The following is a 15179-nucleotide window of genomic DNA, read 5'->3' on the forward strand; positions in this document are numbered from 1 at the left end:
GGGGCAGGAGACAGCCATGTCCTTATCTGCAGGAGGTATGCTGTGGCTGTAAGAATTTGCAGCTGGGGGTGAACAGACTGCATACCACCTGCAGAAGACAAACAAGAGACCAACAGGGTCTTCACAGAGGGATGTGACAGGCAATGAGACAGGCTTCTGTAAGTGCACAGGCAGCAAAAGGAAAGACAAGGAAAATCTGGCCCTGCTGCCTGGTGGCGTGGGAGAACTGATGACCAAGGATCTGTAAATGTCTGAGTTACCTTCTTATGTCACTGGGAAGGTCTGCCTTTTAGACTCTTTAAAGTCCCCAGGCCTACTAACAGAGCCTGAGAGAGTGAAACATTACCAGCTATAGAATAAGGTAAAGTTAGGGAGCATTAACACATGCAGCAATAAAGGCTGGGGCCAACATGTATATCATGTGTATTATATTACTTTTTATGGCAACAGAGTAGAAAGAGGTATTTTTCATTTTAACTGCAAACATTATGTGGTGAGATTCCTAATGGATGAGATTTTTTGTTTTGGGTTTGGTCAGCATATCATTGTACTTTCAGGGCTCTAATAACCTGGTATAGCAAAGATTTTGATCATCTGTTTCCCATAATCACTTCATGAACATTTTTAGTTTTAAACAAAGATACCTATCACACAGTGCTTTCACAAACTGTTAAACCTACTCAGCCTTTGATATTTGATCATGGTAACCAGTTTAAACATTTTAGAATTCCACTTTGTGCTGAAAATCTCATTTCTCTATGACTTTGGTGCATTTTTTCATTGGAGAGTGCATTAGTTCTGCTTTTGAAATGGAAAAAAAATCCGGAGTATCTAAGATTTTACAAAGAAGCTTTTAGTCAGAACATCCAGGATTTTGTCCAAGCCAGGAGTTGGTTCCTCAAGACTGTAAAACTTAAAAGTAAATAAATAAAATTACAGGTTACAGAACTCTTTTGAGCACTTTCTAAGTGGCTGATGATGTTCAGACTATCTAAATGAAGTCTATGTCAAAAACTATGTGTGCCTGGTTTTCATGCTGTGCAATACAATATACATTTTTTCTCTTTTTGTTAAGTGTTTGGGGAAAAAAAAGAAAAAACAAAACCAAAAAAACTTCATAAATATGAGACAGATGCTGTTAATATTCTCACTTGACTACTATAAAAAAATTTCAAAACATTAACAGCAAGATCAATAGCATTAGTCTAATTCTGTAGAGAGAAGATAATAAACCAGAATGCAATTGGAGAATATCCATAAGGAAAGGGTTTACGATTCTAACAATTCCATTAAATTAGTTTTTTGCAGATAGCACCCAGTAAGATTCACAGAAAATACTGAAGGAGACATTTTGTAGAAAAGAGCAGAAACAGAAGAAGGAAGCTATGAAGTTGCTTTTCACAGAGTAGGAACAGTAGGCGTTAATCTCCAAGGAATGCAAAGAAAACTAAGTGTGGAGAAACTGAAAACATTTGCAATAAGTCCAAAACATTCTTTTGGTTAAAATGATGCTCCTTCTTACTCTGAGGTTGATACAGATAGTCATGAGAACTAATAGGTGTATATAAATAAACTGGGGGTTTTTTTCAGAATTGAATTGAACATGGAAGGTTTTTTAAATTTTTTTAATGTCTGTGGGCTGCATTATGACTGAATCTTAGAGAACCAGAGTGGACCAGTTTCAGATGTCAGACATCCTGTTTTAACTCAGTTTATACTGCTTCTCCTATCCACTGTCAACAGGGTTCATACAAAAGCAGCTACTGCCAAAGTCTTTGGGTATGTTACATGAATGCCCTTCAGAAACCTTTGGTATAGTTGCTGCAAAAACAGTGGTGAGTGTAAAACAAGTATAGCAAGCCACGTTTCCATAATAAATGCTTTTTGCATTTTAAATTTTTTCATTTAAAGTATTACTTCCCCTCCTAAGTAGTAGTCAGTATTTATTTTTAATAGTACACTGATAGGCAGTTTCTTTTTGTTGCAGTCTAATATGTTGGTTTTGACAATGTCTTTTCCACAATTGCCTGTGGTACCATGGACTGTTCCTTAGTACCTGACTTTTTCAAGTTTGATTGCTGCTACTAGTGTGGCTGGACTGTATGTTTGAGAAAAGTTTTTAGTTTTCTGAGATACTTGAGTTTGTTTCTGAGTGTATTCATAAATTTTATGAACGTGTAGTACACTGAGATATTTTATGAACTGTTTTCTAAAAAAATATCTATTAGATCCACATTTTTGTCACATTTAGTGTATTGTGAAGATTAATGAGAGCAACATATTAAAAAAACTTCTGCCTTTAAGAGCAACTTTGACGTGATTCGTATTGAAGTCAAGTACTTGCAGTGTCCTGTGTCAGCAATTTATGAAGGGTTTTCTAAGTAATCTTGACTGAAGTGCTATTAAAGCAATTCTAGGGTATAAACTTGGGCCTGGATGGCATACTTTGGAGTGGCAGTAGGAGAAGATGGCATATTTGATCTCTACAGGCACTTAAATAGGAGGATATGACTTCCTTACAATGCATAAGATCTGCCTAATATATTGATTTATTGACAAAGGCGTAATCTGTCTTCTGAGAACATATCTAAACCCTGAGTTATTTTTTAAATTTAAAGAGAAAGAATCTGATACCAAGAAGGAAGGGATTTTTTTTCTTTTTAATTCCACATGTATTTGCTACATGGCTTCTATTACTATACACTTATCAGACCCACCTCAGTTGCTCCGTTAATTCTAAGTACACTTTAATTATAAAAACATGTATTTCACTTTTCTTTGCTTCTTGGCTTCGGGTTTGATTTGGGTTTTATTTGATTATTTCCTTATGAACAAGGGACAAATATAAGGTTTTGTCCTATGTGTGAAAAACCAGTCCTGTGAGTGAGGATCTGCACAGTAAAGACTTGAGCATATGTTCAAATGATTGGATTGGTGCTCTTAAGAGTTACTATTCCATAGCCGAGGCAGCTCACTGTTAATGAAGCAAAGAAGCCCACACGATGTTTTCACAATTACTGTCTGTCAGCAAGAGATGACTGCATCCTTAGATGCACCATGTAATCTCTTGTAATCAGAAAATAACCTAAATTGAAGGTTATTTTGCCTTTTTATAAAGATAATGTTTTCTGAATGCAGGACCCAATTTGCTAAACAAAGTCTTTATATTTTATTTTAGATGAAAGAAGTTTTCGAATGTGCATTTTGGTTCCTTCTTAATTCTGGGACTTGCAGACTTTAAACCATAACAGTGATAGAAGTAGCTTACATAGATTGTTTCCTGCAAAGTCATACTTTTAGCTTCCACTCGTCAACATTTGATTCTCTCTTAGAGGACTAACTCTTATTCTTTGTTATCTTGAAAACTGTGTTGGGAACCTAGAAATGCCTTAATGATATTCATAAGCTTATCTTCCCAATAGAAAAGACCTTTTTATCTTTCTTTTTAATCAAGTCATTAGCATGAAACTCAGAGATGTAATCATATCAGACTGGAATTGGGGTCATGCCATAGGCTAGTTGAATAGGAGGCTTCATGGCATGATGATGTATAGGCAGTTCACAACAATGCTTTTGACTCAATAAGTCTGCCCTTTAATTACATTTTAAATCTCATTTGAGAAAGTTTTATCTTTATGCAAATTGCTCAGTAAAATGCTCTCATTCTAAGACCCAATAAAATTTCTGGACTGGGAGAATAAATTATTTAAAAGCTTGATGGAGGGACCAAGATCTTCTGTCTCAGTTTGTTCAGTGCAGCAGAGCTTGGTTGTGTTAGTTAAGGTGGTCTATATGGTAACAAACATTATACTACTCACTGTTAGATTGTTTAGGACCAAAAGAGTTCTTATTTATATTACTTGTATTTTCATATGGGGAGGTAAAAAAAAACCACAAAACCCAATACTATGGCTAAGAATACCAATACTATGGTATTTGAAGGAGGGAACTCCAATTGGACCAGTAGTGTCTTACAAAGCAGAAAAAATACTATTGTGACAACGTCTTACCAAGAAAAAAAAATTCCGTGTTTCGTTCCATCATTAATATAAATTAGTGTTTTCAATCTAGAACAAATTATTTCTTTGGGGTTTGGGGCTTTTTTAAATGCATTTCTTCATGTTCAAATACTTTGAAGGTAGTGATTAGTTCACAAGGACTGACTTTCATAAACAGTAGCACAGACTGGCCCTGTACTGCCAGAAACAAAAGAAATAGATCAAGAGCATCTTTCACTTAAAATGCGTTGGAGTTGCTGTGCTGCAGCCATTAGTTCAACATCTCCAGAACCATACCATCCACAAAGCCATCCATCTATCTAGCAGACAGAAGGATAAGCTGTGGTCCTCAAGGAGATGCCATGTTCATGGGTCTTTTTGCCTCCAAAGGCTGCTGGAGTCTGCAGGGGCATGGAAAAAAAAAAAAAAAGAAAAAAAATGGTTTGAAACTCTCTGGACCCTCCTACTGAGTTTAAGGCTTTAGGCAGAATCAGACATTTGCAGGAGCTTAGATATAATTAAATAAAAGCAAGTAGGATGTTTAATCAGAAATCTGGTCCCTAAGCTGTACTGGACAGAATTGCAAAATGCAGAAAATGACTCTAGTTCCTGTATCTGTAAAAACCATAAGAAAGTTACAAAAAAACTTTGAAAGGGCAAATGATTTTGGTTATACCAGCTGAACTACCCTGCTGGTAACAATTCATAGACTGTGCCAAGTCTGAAGAGCTATTCTATCCTCTTCAAGTCCATAGAGCAGAGACCTATTCTTAATAGAGGTACTTTGCTCAGTAGTATTTTTTGAACAAAAAAATACTGGTTTGAAACAAGTTCTGCCTCCTCCAGCTACCTGAAATTATGTTTAAATATAAATTATTTATGGGAATTATAATATTCTCTGTTAACATAAATATGAAGGGGATGATTAGTTCAGCTAACTACCTGGATAGAAAAGGATTATAGGGGTGTAGGATCATTGTTTTGTTTTGAAGAGTTTTTCTAGCTATTTTGGTATTCGTACTACAGACATAGTACTGAAAATTATAGGACTTCTGAGCTATGTTAAGCAGCATAGATATTACTTGCTGATGCTTTGAGTACATATATATAATTATGGAGACTGACTTTATTTTTCTTACTGTCAATAAAGATCACTTTTTTCCTCTGTGTTGATTTCCTTTAATCAGATGGACCTTCTTTAATTTTGTGAGCCCTCATACTGTAATTAGTGCTATTTATTTCATTTGTAGCTTTGTAGGGGAAATTGGAAATGAAAAGCACAATTCCAAGAATGGGACTGAGTTTGTAGAGGAGAATATAAGTGTTTTAATTTCTTTACATTATTGCATAATTAATTTTGTTTCTATATGGTATAAAAGATAAAGGTTTTGTCTGCCGTGCTGTCTTAATTTCCATGTCTCAGTCTGACTCATCTGTAGGCCAACTAGTGTAACTAATTCCTTCTTTCTAGGACTTCATTTTACTTCCAGCCTACCAATTCATTCTGATGTATTGCCAAAATAATGGTAGATTTTGCTGTGTGCCATGTCCTCCAAATGTGAATGTGGATATCCCCTATATCCTACATGTGGGATAGGAAGGTTGTTAACACTGGTTATTACCGATGAAGTCTCTCAAACTGTATTGAATTCTTTTAGCACTATCTCTGCTATGTGGAGCCAACCAGGGCGTTCTGTGTACTAGGTTTCATAGCAATGGCTTTGCTGTGTTTTAGAGGGCTCTGTAAAACAAAACGTGTGGATGCATAGGTGAATCTTTTTTACCTACCAAGAGGATTGGGGCAGTGAGGATGTCCGTTCCTAGGGAGAATGTTAGCAGTGGTTCCAAAGGGGAGAATGGAATTGAGCAAGCGAGAAATATATCCATCCCTAACCTTTGTAGCAATATTGGGTGTGCCATCTTATGGTCTTAGTATACTCCTCCCCTGAAATCATGCATAGAGATTTCAAGGAGTCAAAACAAAAGCAAAATAGTGTGAGTAAATTTCCTCAACCTGTTTTGCCCAAGAAGATCGTTCACCTCAAGACAAGTTTATTTAATCTCTTTATTATTATTAGTTCTGTAATGTAGTTCTAGACTTATTCTATATAGTATAATGTAAATTCACATTTTTAAATGTATAGAAACATTTAATAACTATTTAGCAAGGTTTCTACAAAAAACATTACTTTACATTTTATCATGTAACTAGAGTTCATCTTAAGAAAGGAAGATTTCACTCTGCAACTCTTAGGTAAATCTGCTCTTGATGAGGCTGCAGTTCTTTCTAACTCCAAGCAGTGATCAAAAAGATGTGGATATGAAAATTAACTTAGCCTAATAACCAATAGTCATTAACGAGTTACTGTAGTAAATGTATACTTTCATTAGTTTTTAGTTGCTACTTGCTCTTCTAGAGAATCTATTTCCACACAACCTAAATAATAATAGCTGCAGCAAAAATGCAGCATAGAGAGTCAACTTAACTCCAGCTATAACTCAGTAGGATGATACCAGTATTGATTTTTTCATCCTCTGCAGTTCTTCCGTGTCTTTGAACAAATTTGAAAAGATGAAAATTCATTAAATAGTTTATAATTAGTCTGTGTTCTATGTTTCTTGGTATGATGTGTAATGACGGCATATTTTTGCATGTTTCTTAGCAGTTCATGAGATGAAATAGAGCTTTCTGCTTTATTCTTGTCAAGGAAAGTAATCTAGTTCATATTGATCTTTCACTTGTATTTTTGAAACATGGAAATTATTTCAGAAAACAAATAAAAAGTGTGTAGATCTTTTTCTTATATGTACTCTGCTTCTCTTGGGATGTAAAGGAGTTATAAAGAAAGGATCTGAAAAGCACCAGCCAAAATGGAGTAAATACCTCTGTTGTCTGGCTTCTTTGTCAGCATGGGCCTCCTGCATGGTTGGACTAAGCCACTTCTAGAAGCATTAGAAGATTTGCTGTTCACACGAGTAATTTGGAAAAAAGAAAAACATGTATTGGATACTCAGCTTTTGATAAGACTGCTTTACTTTTCATGTTGGTCGCCCATTTAACTAACTGTCCAGATTTAATGTGATACTATATAGTATTCTGAAATAAGAAAGGATATAGCCTGATTTTATTTTCAGAAATACATATGTGTCAGGGGAAAAACGTGGTATGTGTAGACTATGAGGCACTTTTTCTAAAACAAATAAAAATGTGGAAGTCAATTTTATTTTTTTAAATTTTATATTATAAAATTCTATGAGTGTATGTGGGGTAAAATACCAAGGAAGCATAGATTTGACAGCTTCCTTCTGTGAATAATTATTCCACATGTGTTTCATGGCACATGTTTTTGCTAAGGAGAAGTCAGCTGTTTCTATCACCCCTTTAAAAACTGAGCATATAATATTTATAAAACAGTTGCATTATGCAGTGTTACCTCTCAACTATTTCCAACTACTTTACTGCAAGGATGACCACAGGTAAAGTAAAATAGTTGGATAAGTTGGTCCTATACTGTACCAAAGACATTTCTAGCCCTCCTTGAAATTGCTCCAAGTACAGTGCTAGTCATTACTGTGCAAGAAATAGGTATCCAGCAAAGGATGGTGAATGATATTTGAAACAGCAGCAAGTGAACAAGGACAAGCTACGGATGATTGAATGCAGCTAACATTGCACTTAAAATATCAAATAAAACCAATTCAATTAAGAACACACACCAAGTAGGTAAGTTGTGCGCTCCCCTCCTTCAAAATCATTCTTCTAAAGAAAATTATAAATTTCCGTGGGGGACTATCTGTGATGCTCAGTTAGCACCGAGCCTTGCTCTCAAATGCCATAAATAATTTCCCCTTTCACATTCCACCCCCAGCACTCCCATTTAAGGTGGCACAAAACCACCACCAGAAATCTTAGTGCCCAAGCATGCCAGGACAAAATTTAGAGCTTTATTCACTAGGTCATTTTCTTTTTCTCTTTGTATGCTTCTTTGAAAGTGAAAGTAATTCCATGTGTATGTGGTTACATATAGAACCATAGAAGAGTTTGGGCTGGAAGGGACCTTAAAGCCCATCCAGTTCCAACCCCCCTGCCATGGGCAGGGACACATCCCACCAGACTAGGCTGCCCAAGGCCCCATCCAAACTTGAACACTTCCAGAGATGGGCAACCTGTTCCAGTGTCTCACCACTCTCATGGTGAAGAAATTCTTCCTAATGTCTAGTCTAGATCTGCTCCTCTCCAGTTTATACCCATTGCCCCTAGTCCTATCCCTACAAGCCTTTGAGAACAGTACCTCCCCAGCTTTCTCATAGCCCCTTCAGGTACTGGAAGGCTGCTATAAGATCACCTCGGAGCCTTCTCTTCTCCAGGCTGAACAAGCCCAACTCTCTCAGCCTGTCCTCATATGGAAGGTGCTCCAGCACTCTCATCATCTTTGTAGCCCTCATCTGGACCCATTACAACAGTTGCATATCTTTCTTATGTTGAGGATTCCAGAACTAGGCACAATACTCCAGATGAGGTCTCACGAGAGAGGAAGAGAGGGGCAGAATCACCTCCCTTGACCTGCTGGCCACGCTTCTTCTGATGCAGTTCAGGATACAGTTGGCCTTCTGGGCTGTGAGTGCACATTGCTAGCTGATGTCAAGCCTCCCATCAAGCAGCACCCCAAGTCCATCTCTTCAGGGCAACTCTAAATCACATCATCCCCCATCGTGTATTGGAATTGGGGTTTGCCCTTACCCAGGTGTAGGACCTTGCACTTGGCCTTGTTGAACCTCATGAGGTTCTCACAGGCCCAATCTCCAGCCTGTCCAGGTCCCTCTGGATGACGTACCATCCATCCGGTGTGGCAACTAAGCTACTAAGTTGGTCATACAAGATTTGCCCCTGGTGAAGCCATGCTGGCTGCCATTAGTCACCTCCCCATCCTCCATGTTCTTTACCATGGCTTCTAGGAGGATCTGTTCCATGATCTTCCCAGGCACGGAGGTGAGGCTGACTTGTCAATAGTTCTTGGGGGTTTGTTTTCTGCCCTTTTTAAAAATGGGCACAATGTTACCCTTCTTCCAGTCACCAGGGACTTCTCCTAACTGCCATGACTTTTCAAATATCATGGAGACCACATCAGCCTCAGAACTCTGGGATATAGATATATAGATATATATATAAATATATAAATATATAAATGTTCAGATTCCTCAGGTGTTCACGAACCTGATCGTCCTCTACAGTGGGAGGGACTCTACCCTCCAAGTCACCATTTTGTTGTCCCATGAGCCAGGAGGTGTGGGGAGAGCAGGTGTCAGTGAAGACTGAGGCAAAATAGTTAAGTACCTCAGCCTTCTCCTGTGTCCTTGTGTATGTATGTGTTTAAATAATAATGATGATTATTATTATTATTAATTTTTTCTCTGTTCAGAGAGCTTGATTCAACTACTGTTCACTGCAAACGAATGTGTGACCGTGTGGATCTGCAGCATGCAAACGTCTTGGGGAAGGGCAGCCAACATACAAAGACGGCATTGAGCGTGTGGGCAGGCAGGAATGCTGGTACTAGGCAGCTCTCTAAAGAATGTTCTTTTTGCAGAAACAGCTAAACAGCTAAAAATGAGGGGGAAAAATGAATTCAAAATGTAGAGCTGGCCTGCAGTTACGAAGTGATAAGAAAAGTTGGCTGTTCAACATGAGCTGCCAGTTGCATATTCTAGGTCCTTGCTGTTCTCAGGCCCTCCTACAGCCATGGCCCTGACCAGTGTTTTGATATAGCACAAAGTGGCTGTTTATTGCTATTGACTGCTGAAGCCTGTACTCCAAAATGCGTTCTGTCAACAGAATGTAAGTGAACTTGGCATTTTAAAGCTCGGCTGCTGCAGATTTCTTGGACTTGCCATGCAGCCGGACCAGTGTTGCAGTCCCCAGCTCAAACTGAAAATGTTGCACAGGAAGACGTATCATGTGAAGGTCAGATTTACCTGAGATCTTGGGGGTTTTGCGGTTTGGTTTATTTTCTCTCATTAGCACGGTACATGTATCTTGTCCTTGCTTTGTTACCTGTGGCATGAAAGACTTAATTTTCTACATTTTTTTCCCCGATGCTCTGTTTGGCAAAAAGGTCATTATTCAGTGTAAATGGCCTTCACGTGAAAGAGAAACAAGACTGTGTATATAGTACACAACATTGCCATAAAAGGACTAATCAAAATCTCTGCTAACTCTTTGTTATTCTGAGGGTTTTTTCTACTATTTTGAAAAGTCATAGTTTTGTGATTTTGAGAGAAATCACACATATTGTTTTCTGTTGCTTCCACAGGAGCTACAGGCAGAAATTGATGTTCATACTGACATCTTTCATAATCTGGATGAAAATGGGCAGAAAATCCTGAGATCCCTGGAAGGATCTGAGGATGCAACCCTGTTGCAGAGACGTCTGGATAACATGAACCTCAGATGGAGTGAGCTTAGGAAGAAATCTCTAAACATTAGGTAAGACCTTGAACATAAGCAAAAGCCTACAATTGCTGTGTAAGACGGAATGCTGCATTTTGCCGGTAAAAAGGTTTAATTTCTTTTCTGATAGCACTGTTTTTGTCCAATTTTAAATGGTATATGCTGTTTTGAATGTTGGCTTAACTTTGTAAGAATGATTAGGTTTTTTTGGTGTGAAAATGATAGTAGAGGATTAGAATGTGAGGCATGTAATGTGGTTTTGTAATTACAGAAGGAGAGATTAGCATGTTTAAACAGTAACTATAACCCCTCTAAAGGTAGGCTTTTTGTAGAGCTGGGTATGACTTATTGATAAGTCATGAAAGAAAGTGATTAAACAATCTATATTTATGATAAGCTTTATTTCTAAGGCTTCTATTTCCAGTGCAAAACAAAGAATAGCCTTGTAAATGAGAAGACACATTATTAAAGATTTTAGCTGTTGTCTGGAGAGTGGAAAGAGTGGCCAGATAAAATCCAGGGGTAAAAGAAATCCATAGGTTTTGTCACAAGAGGAAAAACTTTTCCATGCAAGGAAACATAAAATAAATGATAATGTTAATAATGATGAAGTGGAGGTACATGCTTCAATGGGCTGAAGATTTCTTTTCAAAACAAATAGTCCAGGAAACTTATCTTCAGAAATATGACTTTTACAACAGGCAACCCATCTTGGTTGCATTCAGTCACAGGCATTTTTTCATTTGCTCACTTGCTGTTTGTTGGTGGTAGTTCAGAGGGCAGCAAAAGGCAGAAGTGTTTTTTAAGGTAATGTATGAAATACTAGCTTTTTTTCATCTCAGGACCTGAGGGAGGTCAGTCTGTGTAATGACAAAAGCCATCTTCATAACATCAATCATTAAAAATAAATGAAGGATGTGAGATTGAAAAGATATTAGTAACTAAAGAAAAAGCCACTTTTTTCCTTTTTTTATTATTATGAGGAACAAAAGAAAAAGGATATAACCCTTCAAGGTCTCTCTGAGAATTTTTTTTTCACTTCACATGCCTTTTGCGCATTAACTTGTCCAAGTGCAGTGATTTTTGAGGTAAGAAAAACAGCGAGTTGGCTCAATATTAATAATTACATATATGGGATGTTCTGTCTTTCATATTTTTGCATTTTAATGTGTCACTGCCATTAATTGAGCCCAGCTAGTTATATCACAGTGACTTCTTACGTTAAACATTCAAAGCAGCAGACCTCTTCTCTAAAATATTTGCTTTCACAATCTGTTCAACAACTTATTGTTTAGGACAATTCTTAAATTCTACAACATTTGAATTTAATGTTGCTGTCCACTAGACTGAATGATCAGGCTATTCTTAGTCTGCCTGCTTGGAGCTTTTTCTTTCCATCACACAATGTGGAACGGATTTCATCATAACTATCAATGCTTACACAAAAGAGGTATAAGTGCAGACATATGAAATATTCCCCAGGCATCAATCCCACAAGTCTCCTTATGTTGTGTAAGTTTTAGACTGTTGAAACAGAAAGCCCATGCCATCACTCAACTTAGAAGGGCATTCTGAATCTGCTAGATAAAATATATAGCAGAACTCAAGAGAAGACAAGTTAATTTACATTGTTACCTTTCCTTTGTTCTGATAAGTCAGCATAATATTTTCTAATAAACATTTTCTTTCTCATAAATGGCTCATTTTTAAAACTATTTTTCTATTATCTGTTTTGCCTGTGCACACTTGAACAGAGTTATAAATGTATGATTCTATGCATAATGTGCACTAGCGCACACATACATAAATGTATATTCCCAAAGCTAAAGGAAGGGCAGAACAAGATAGAGTCAGGGAAAACATTGAACAAACTCGAGAAGATCAGAGCGCAGCAGCAGTAGCAAAAGTGTTTGAGGCCACTCTTTTTGCGCATCTTTTCCTGTAAAGCCAGACCTGGGGAAGCAGAGAGGATGTGAAGGCCCTAGTGCTTGCCTCCAGTTGCTGCCCTTGTCTGGATGAGGTGGGAGCCTGCATATGCTGAGATAAAGCTGGGAGACAGGTTAAACTGAGTCAGAAACTTAGCTCCTTGACTGTGTCTTCTCCAAAAGCCTCATGGTCCCTTCTCTGGCTCTTGCCTCCCACAATTCCCCATACAATCTCCTCCCTCCTCTCCACCCTCATTGGTTTCAGAGGCATCCTGGGGCTTCTGCAACCTTCACTGGCTGCAGGGCTGGCCTCCCTCAGCAGCACTTTTGCCCCAGGCCATGGCTACACTGCAAAAACAGAGATCAAAAGACAGTGTTGTCTATGTGTGTCCCTCCAACACAGCCTTTAATTCTGAAAAAGGAGAAAATTTTCCATCAGCTCACATAGCAGAGCTGCTGAGCTTTCTGTCATCCTATGGCTAATCTGTCTCTTTCCTTGCCACTCCAACTACCTGGTGTTAAGAGGCTAGAAAGAAATCAGGATACATAGAGCATTTCAAAGAAATATAACTGTCCTTACTTTCAGCAATTCCTCATTTCTATATGCAAACTAAGTAGTAAGGTCTGCAAAATGAGTGCATATTTGTCAAATTTCTTCATAGACCATCCTATATGAGGTATAAGACTAGTTTTTTCACTGTCAGAAAATATGTGTAATCACTGAAAAATAAGAGTAAAGTCATATGAACAAAGGTGGAAGTTAAACAAAAGAAATACGAGAAATAAAAGAAAATGTATCTTTATTTTCCAGTACTTTCTCACTTTACTATTATGTAATTATTTTCCAGTACACTTTCTCACTTTACTATTATATAATACTGCTCTTGATTTGAATTGCTGAGAGGAGTACTTACATCATCTATAAGTGATTTAGGAATTTCTTCCTAACCAGCAATTAAAAAATAGCATCTTTATAAGTCTAGAAGAAAAAAAATTATTGTGCTTTATCAATGGTATAAACAGAATTATAGATCAGTCCAGTTATGTTTCAGTCAGATATTTTCTCTCCACAGAAAGCAATTACTGAAAATACTTGATCACAGTATTAAAAAACACATTTACACACACACACACAGAAGAAATATTTAGAACATGTTTTTATGGTCAGGACCTTGTTTGCACAAAGTAGCACTCTGCCTTTTAATTTTTCCAGTTATTCGATTAGTTTTATTCATCTCTCTGTTGAAATGGCACAGACATTTGAGTAGTGTAAGAGGATTCCATTGGCTTTAACAATTTCCTCATGACTTTTTTCGTTCTCTTATCTTGAAGATGAGCAACCATATTAATCTTGTGTGAATTTCAGTGCTTTGTCTAGTTTAGAGAAACACTTACTCTTCTCTGAGTTGAAAAGTCCTCTCCCCATTTTAGTTAACAAATCTCCTATTAATCCTGAAGTTACTGTCATGTCCTGCAGGTATTTGTGCTTGTTTAGTGAGACTAACAATTAAAGCCAGCTATTACTCACTACTGAAGTGGAAAACTGACAGGAAAAATAAAAAAAGAGAGATAGGAAAAGACCAGATGTTTCAGGCCAGGACTGTGGAACCAAATTTAAATAAGTGTTGCTAAAATCTAATTAAAAGCTATAGAAGGTATTTGAAGATCATTAAGTTAGTGGAACATTAGGATCTTTCTCAGTAAATAAGCTCATACAATTTGGGTTTTATTTTCAGTGTGCCTGAATTTATTTTATATTTAATACATGCTTTCAGATCCCATTTGGAAGCCAGTACAGACCAGTGGAAGCGTTTACATCTCTCCCTTCAGGAACTTTTGGCATGGCTGCAATTGAAGGAGGATGAATTAAAACAGCAAGCACCCATTGGTGGAGATCTTCCCACTGTGCAGAAACAAAATGATGCTCATAGGGTATGTTTTTTTAATAAAATGCCTTTCGGTCATTGCTTTTTGTTTTGCAATTTAGTGCTGCATGAGATGTTCCTTGTTGGGAAAAGTAAGATACCCTTTAAAATGCATTTCCTCTTTTTTGGTGACCAAATCTACATCAGTATGACATCTGCAAAGTTATTTGGAACAAATGTGCTTTTTATTGAATAATTGAAATTGTCAGACATCTTGCTACTGTGAGAAGAGAATATTCCAAAACCAGTGATCATCCTCTCAAAGCATTGTGCTATGTATATATAACTTTCAGTTTGTGAAACTTGCCACCAAAGATGTTGTTTCTGAAGTTCCTAAATCTCCAATTTTATTACTGAATGGAGAAATATGAAATGGTACTATAACATGAAATTGTATCTGGCATGCCTGCGTTTTCTCCATTCATCAAGTAGCTGTATTATAAATAATGCTCTAACGGGTTGTCCTACCTGTCCTGAAGGACACATTTGGGAACAAATAGTGAGTTGATCAAGTTTGGAAAAAGAACATGGCATGTCTTGCTGCTTTACGTTATTTGGAACACTGAGTTTGTGAAAACTCTGGAAATAGCAACCAGGGTTGGCTTCTGGCATAGGCAGACAGGCATTTGTCCACAGTAGCAGACTGATGGAAAGTAGTGGCAATATTGTTTCTCAAGGGCCTATCTCTGCCTAATTGAAATTAGGTAGAGATTAAGAAATTAAGAAAGCCAAAAAGAAGGATGAACAGAAACCATCTCACTGTCAGTGCACAATGCTTTGCTAGGATAGACAATGCTTTGCTGCATGAGGCAGTTTGGTCACATTTCCTAGATCTTCTTTCTGGAGTGGTGGTGTGTAGGATGCGTTTTTCTCACAAAACTTT

At 37.4% G+C, this 15179-nt stretch overlaps 1 protein-coding gene across 6 annotated transcripts in view; it reads left to right on the forward strand.

The window, feature by feature from the left end:
* DMD (dystrophin) overlaps positions 1–15179 on the forward strand; it is a 1224073-nt gene that overhangs the window by 1008882 nt on the left and 200012 nt on the right. For 4 of the 6 annotated variants that reach the window (XM_069873469.1, XM_069873460.1, XM_069873489.1 and 1 more), the window contains 2 exons: positions 10310–10482; positions 14147–14303. In XM_069873469.1, coding sequence (XP_069729570.1) covers positions 10310–10482; positions 14147–14303 — 330 coding nt within the window. Of the gene's footprint in view, positions 1–9864; positions 9961–10309; positions 10483–14146; positions 14304–15179 lie in introns of those variants that run through there. The other 2 variants (XM_069873503.1, XM_069873496.1) reach the window with 1 other exon arrangement.

Source organism: Phaenicophaeus curvirostris, chromosome 1 (assembly GCF_032191515.1).
Source record: "Phaenicophaeus curvirostris isolate KB17595 chromosome 1, BPBGC_Pcur_1.0, whole genome shotgun sequence".
In the NCBI taxonomy this organism is placed as follows: Eukaryota; Metazoa; Chordata; class Aves; order Cuculiformes; family Cuculidae; genus Phaenicophaeus; species Phaenicophaeus curvirostris.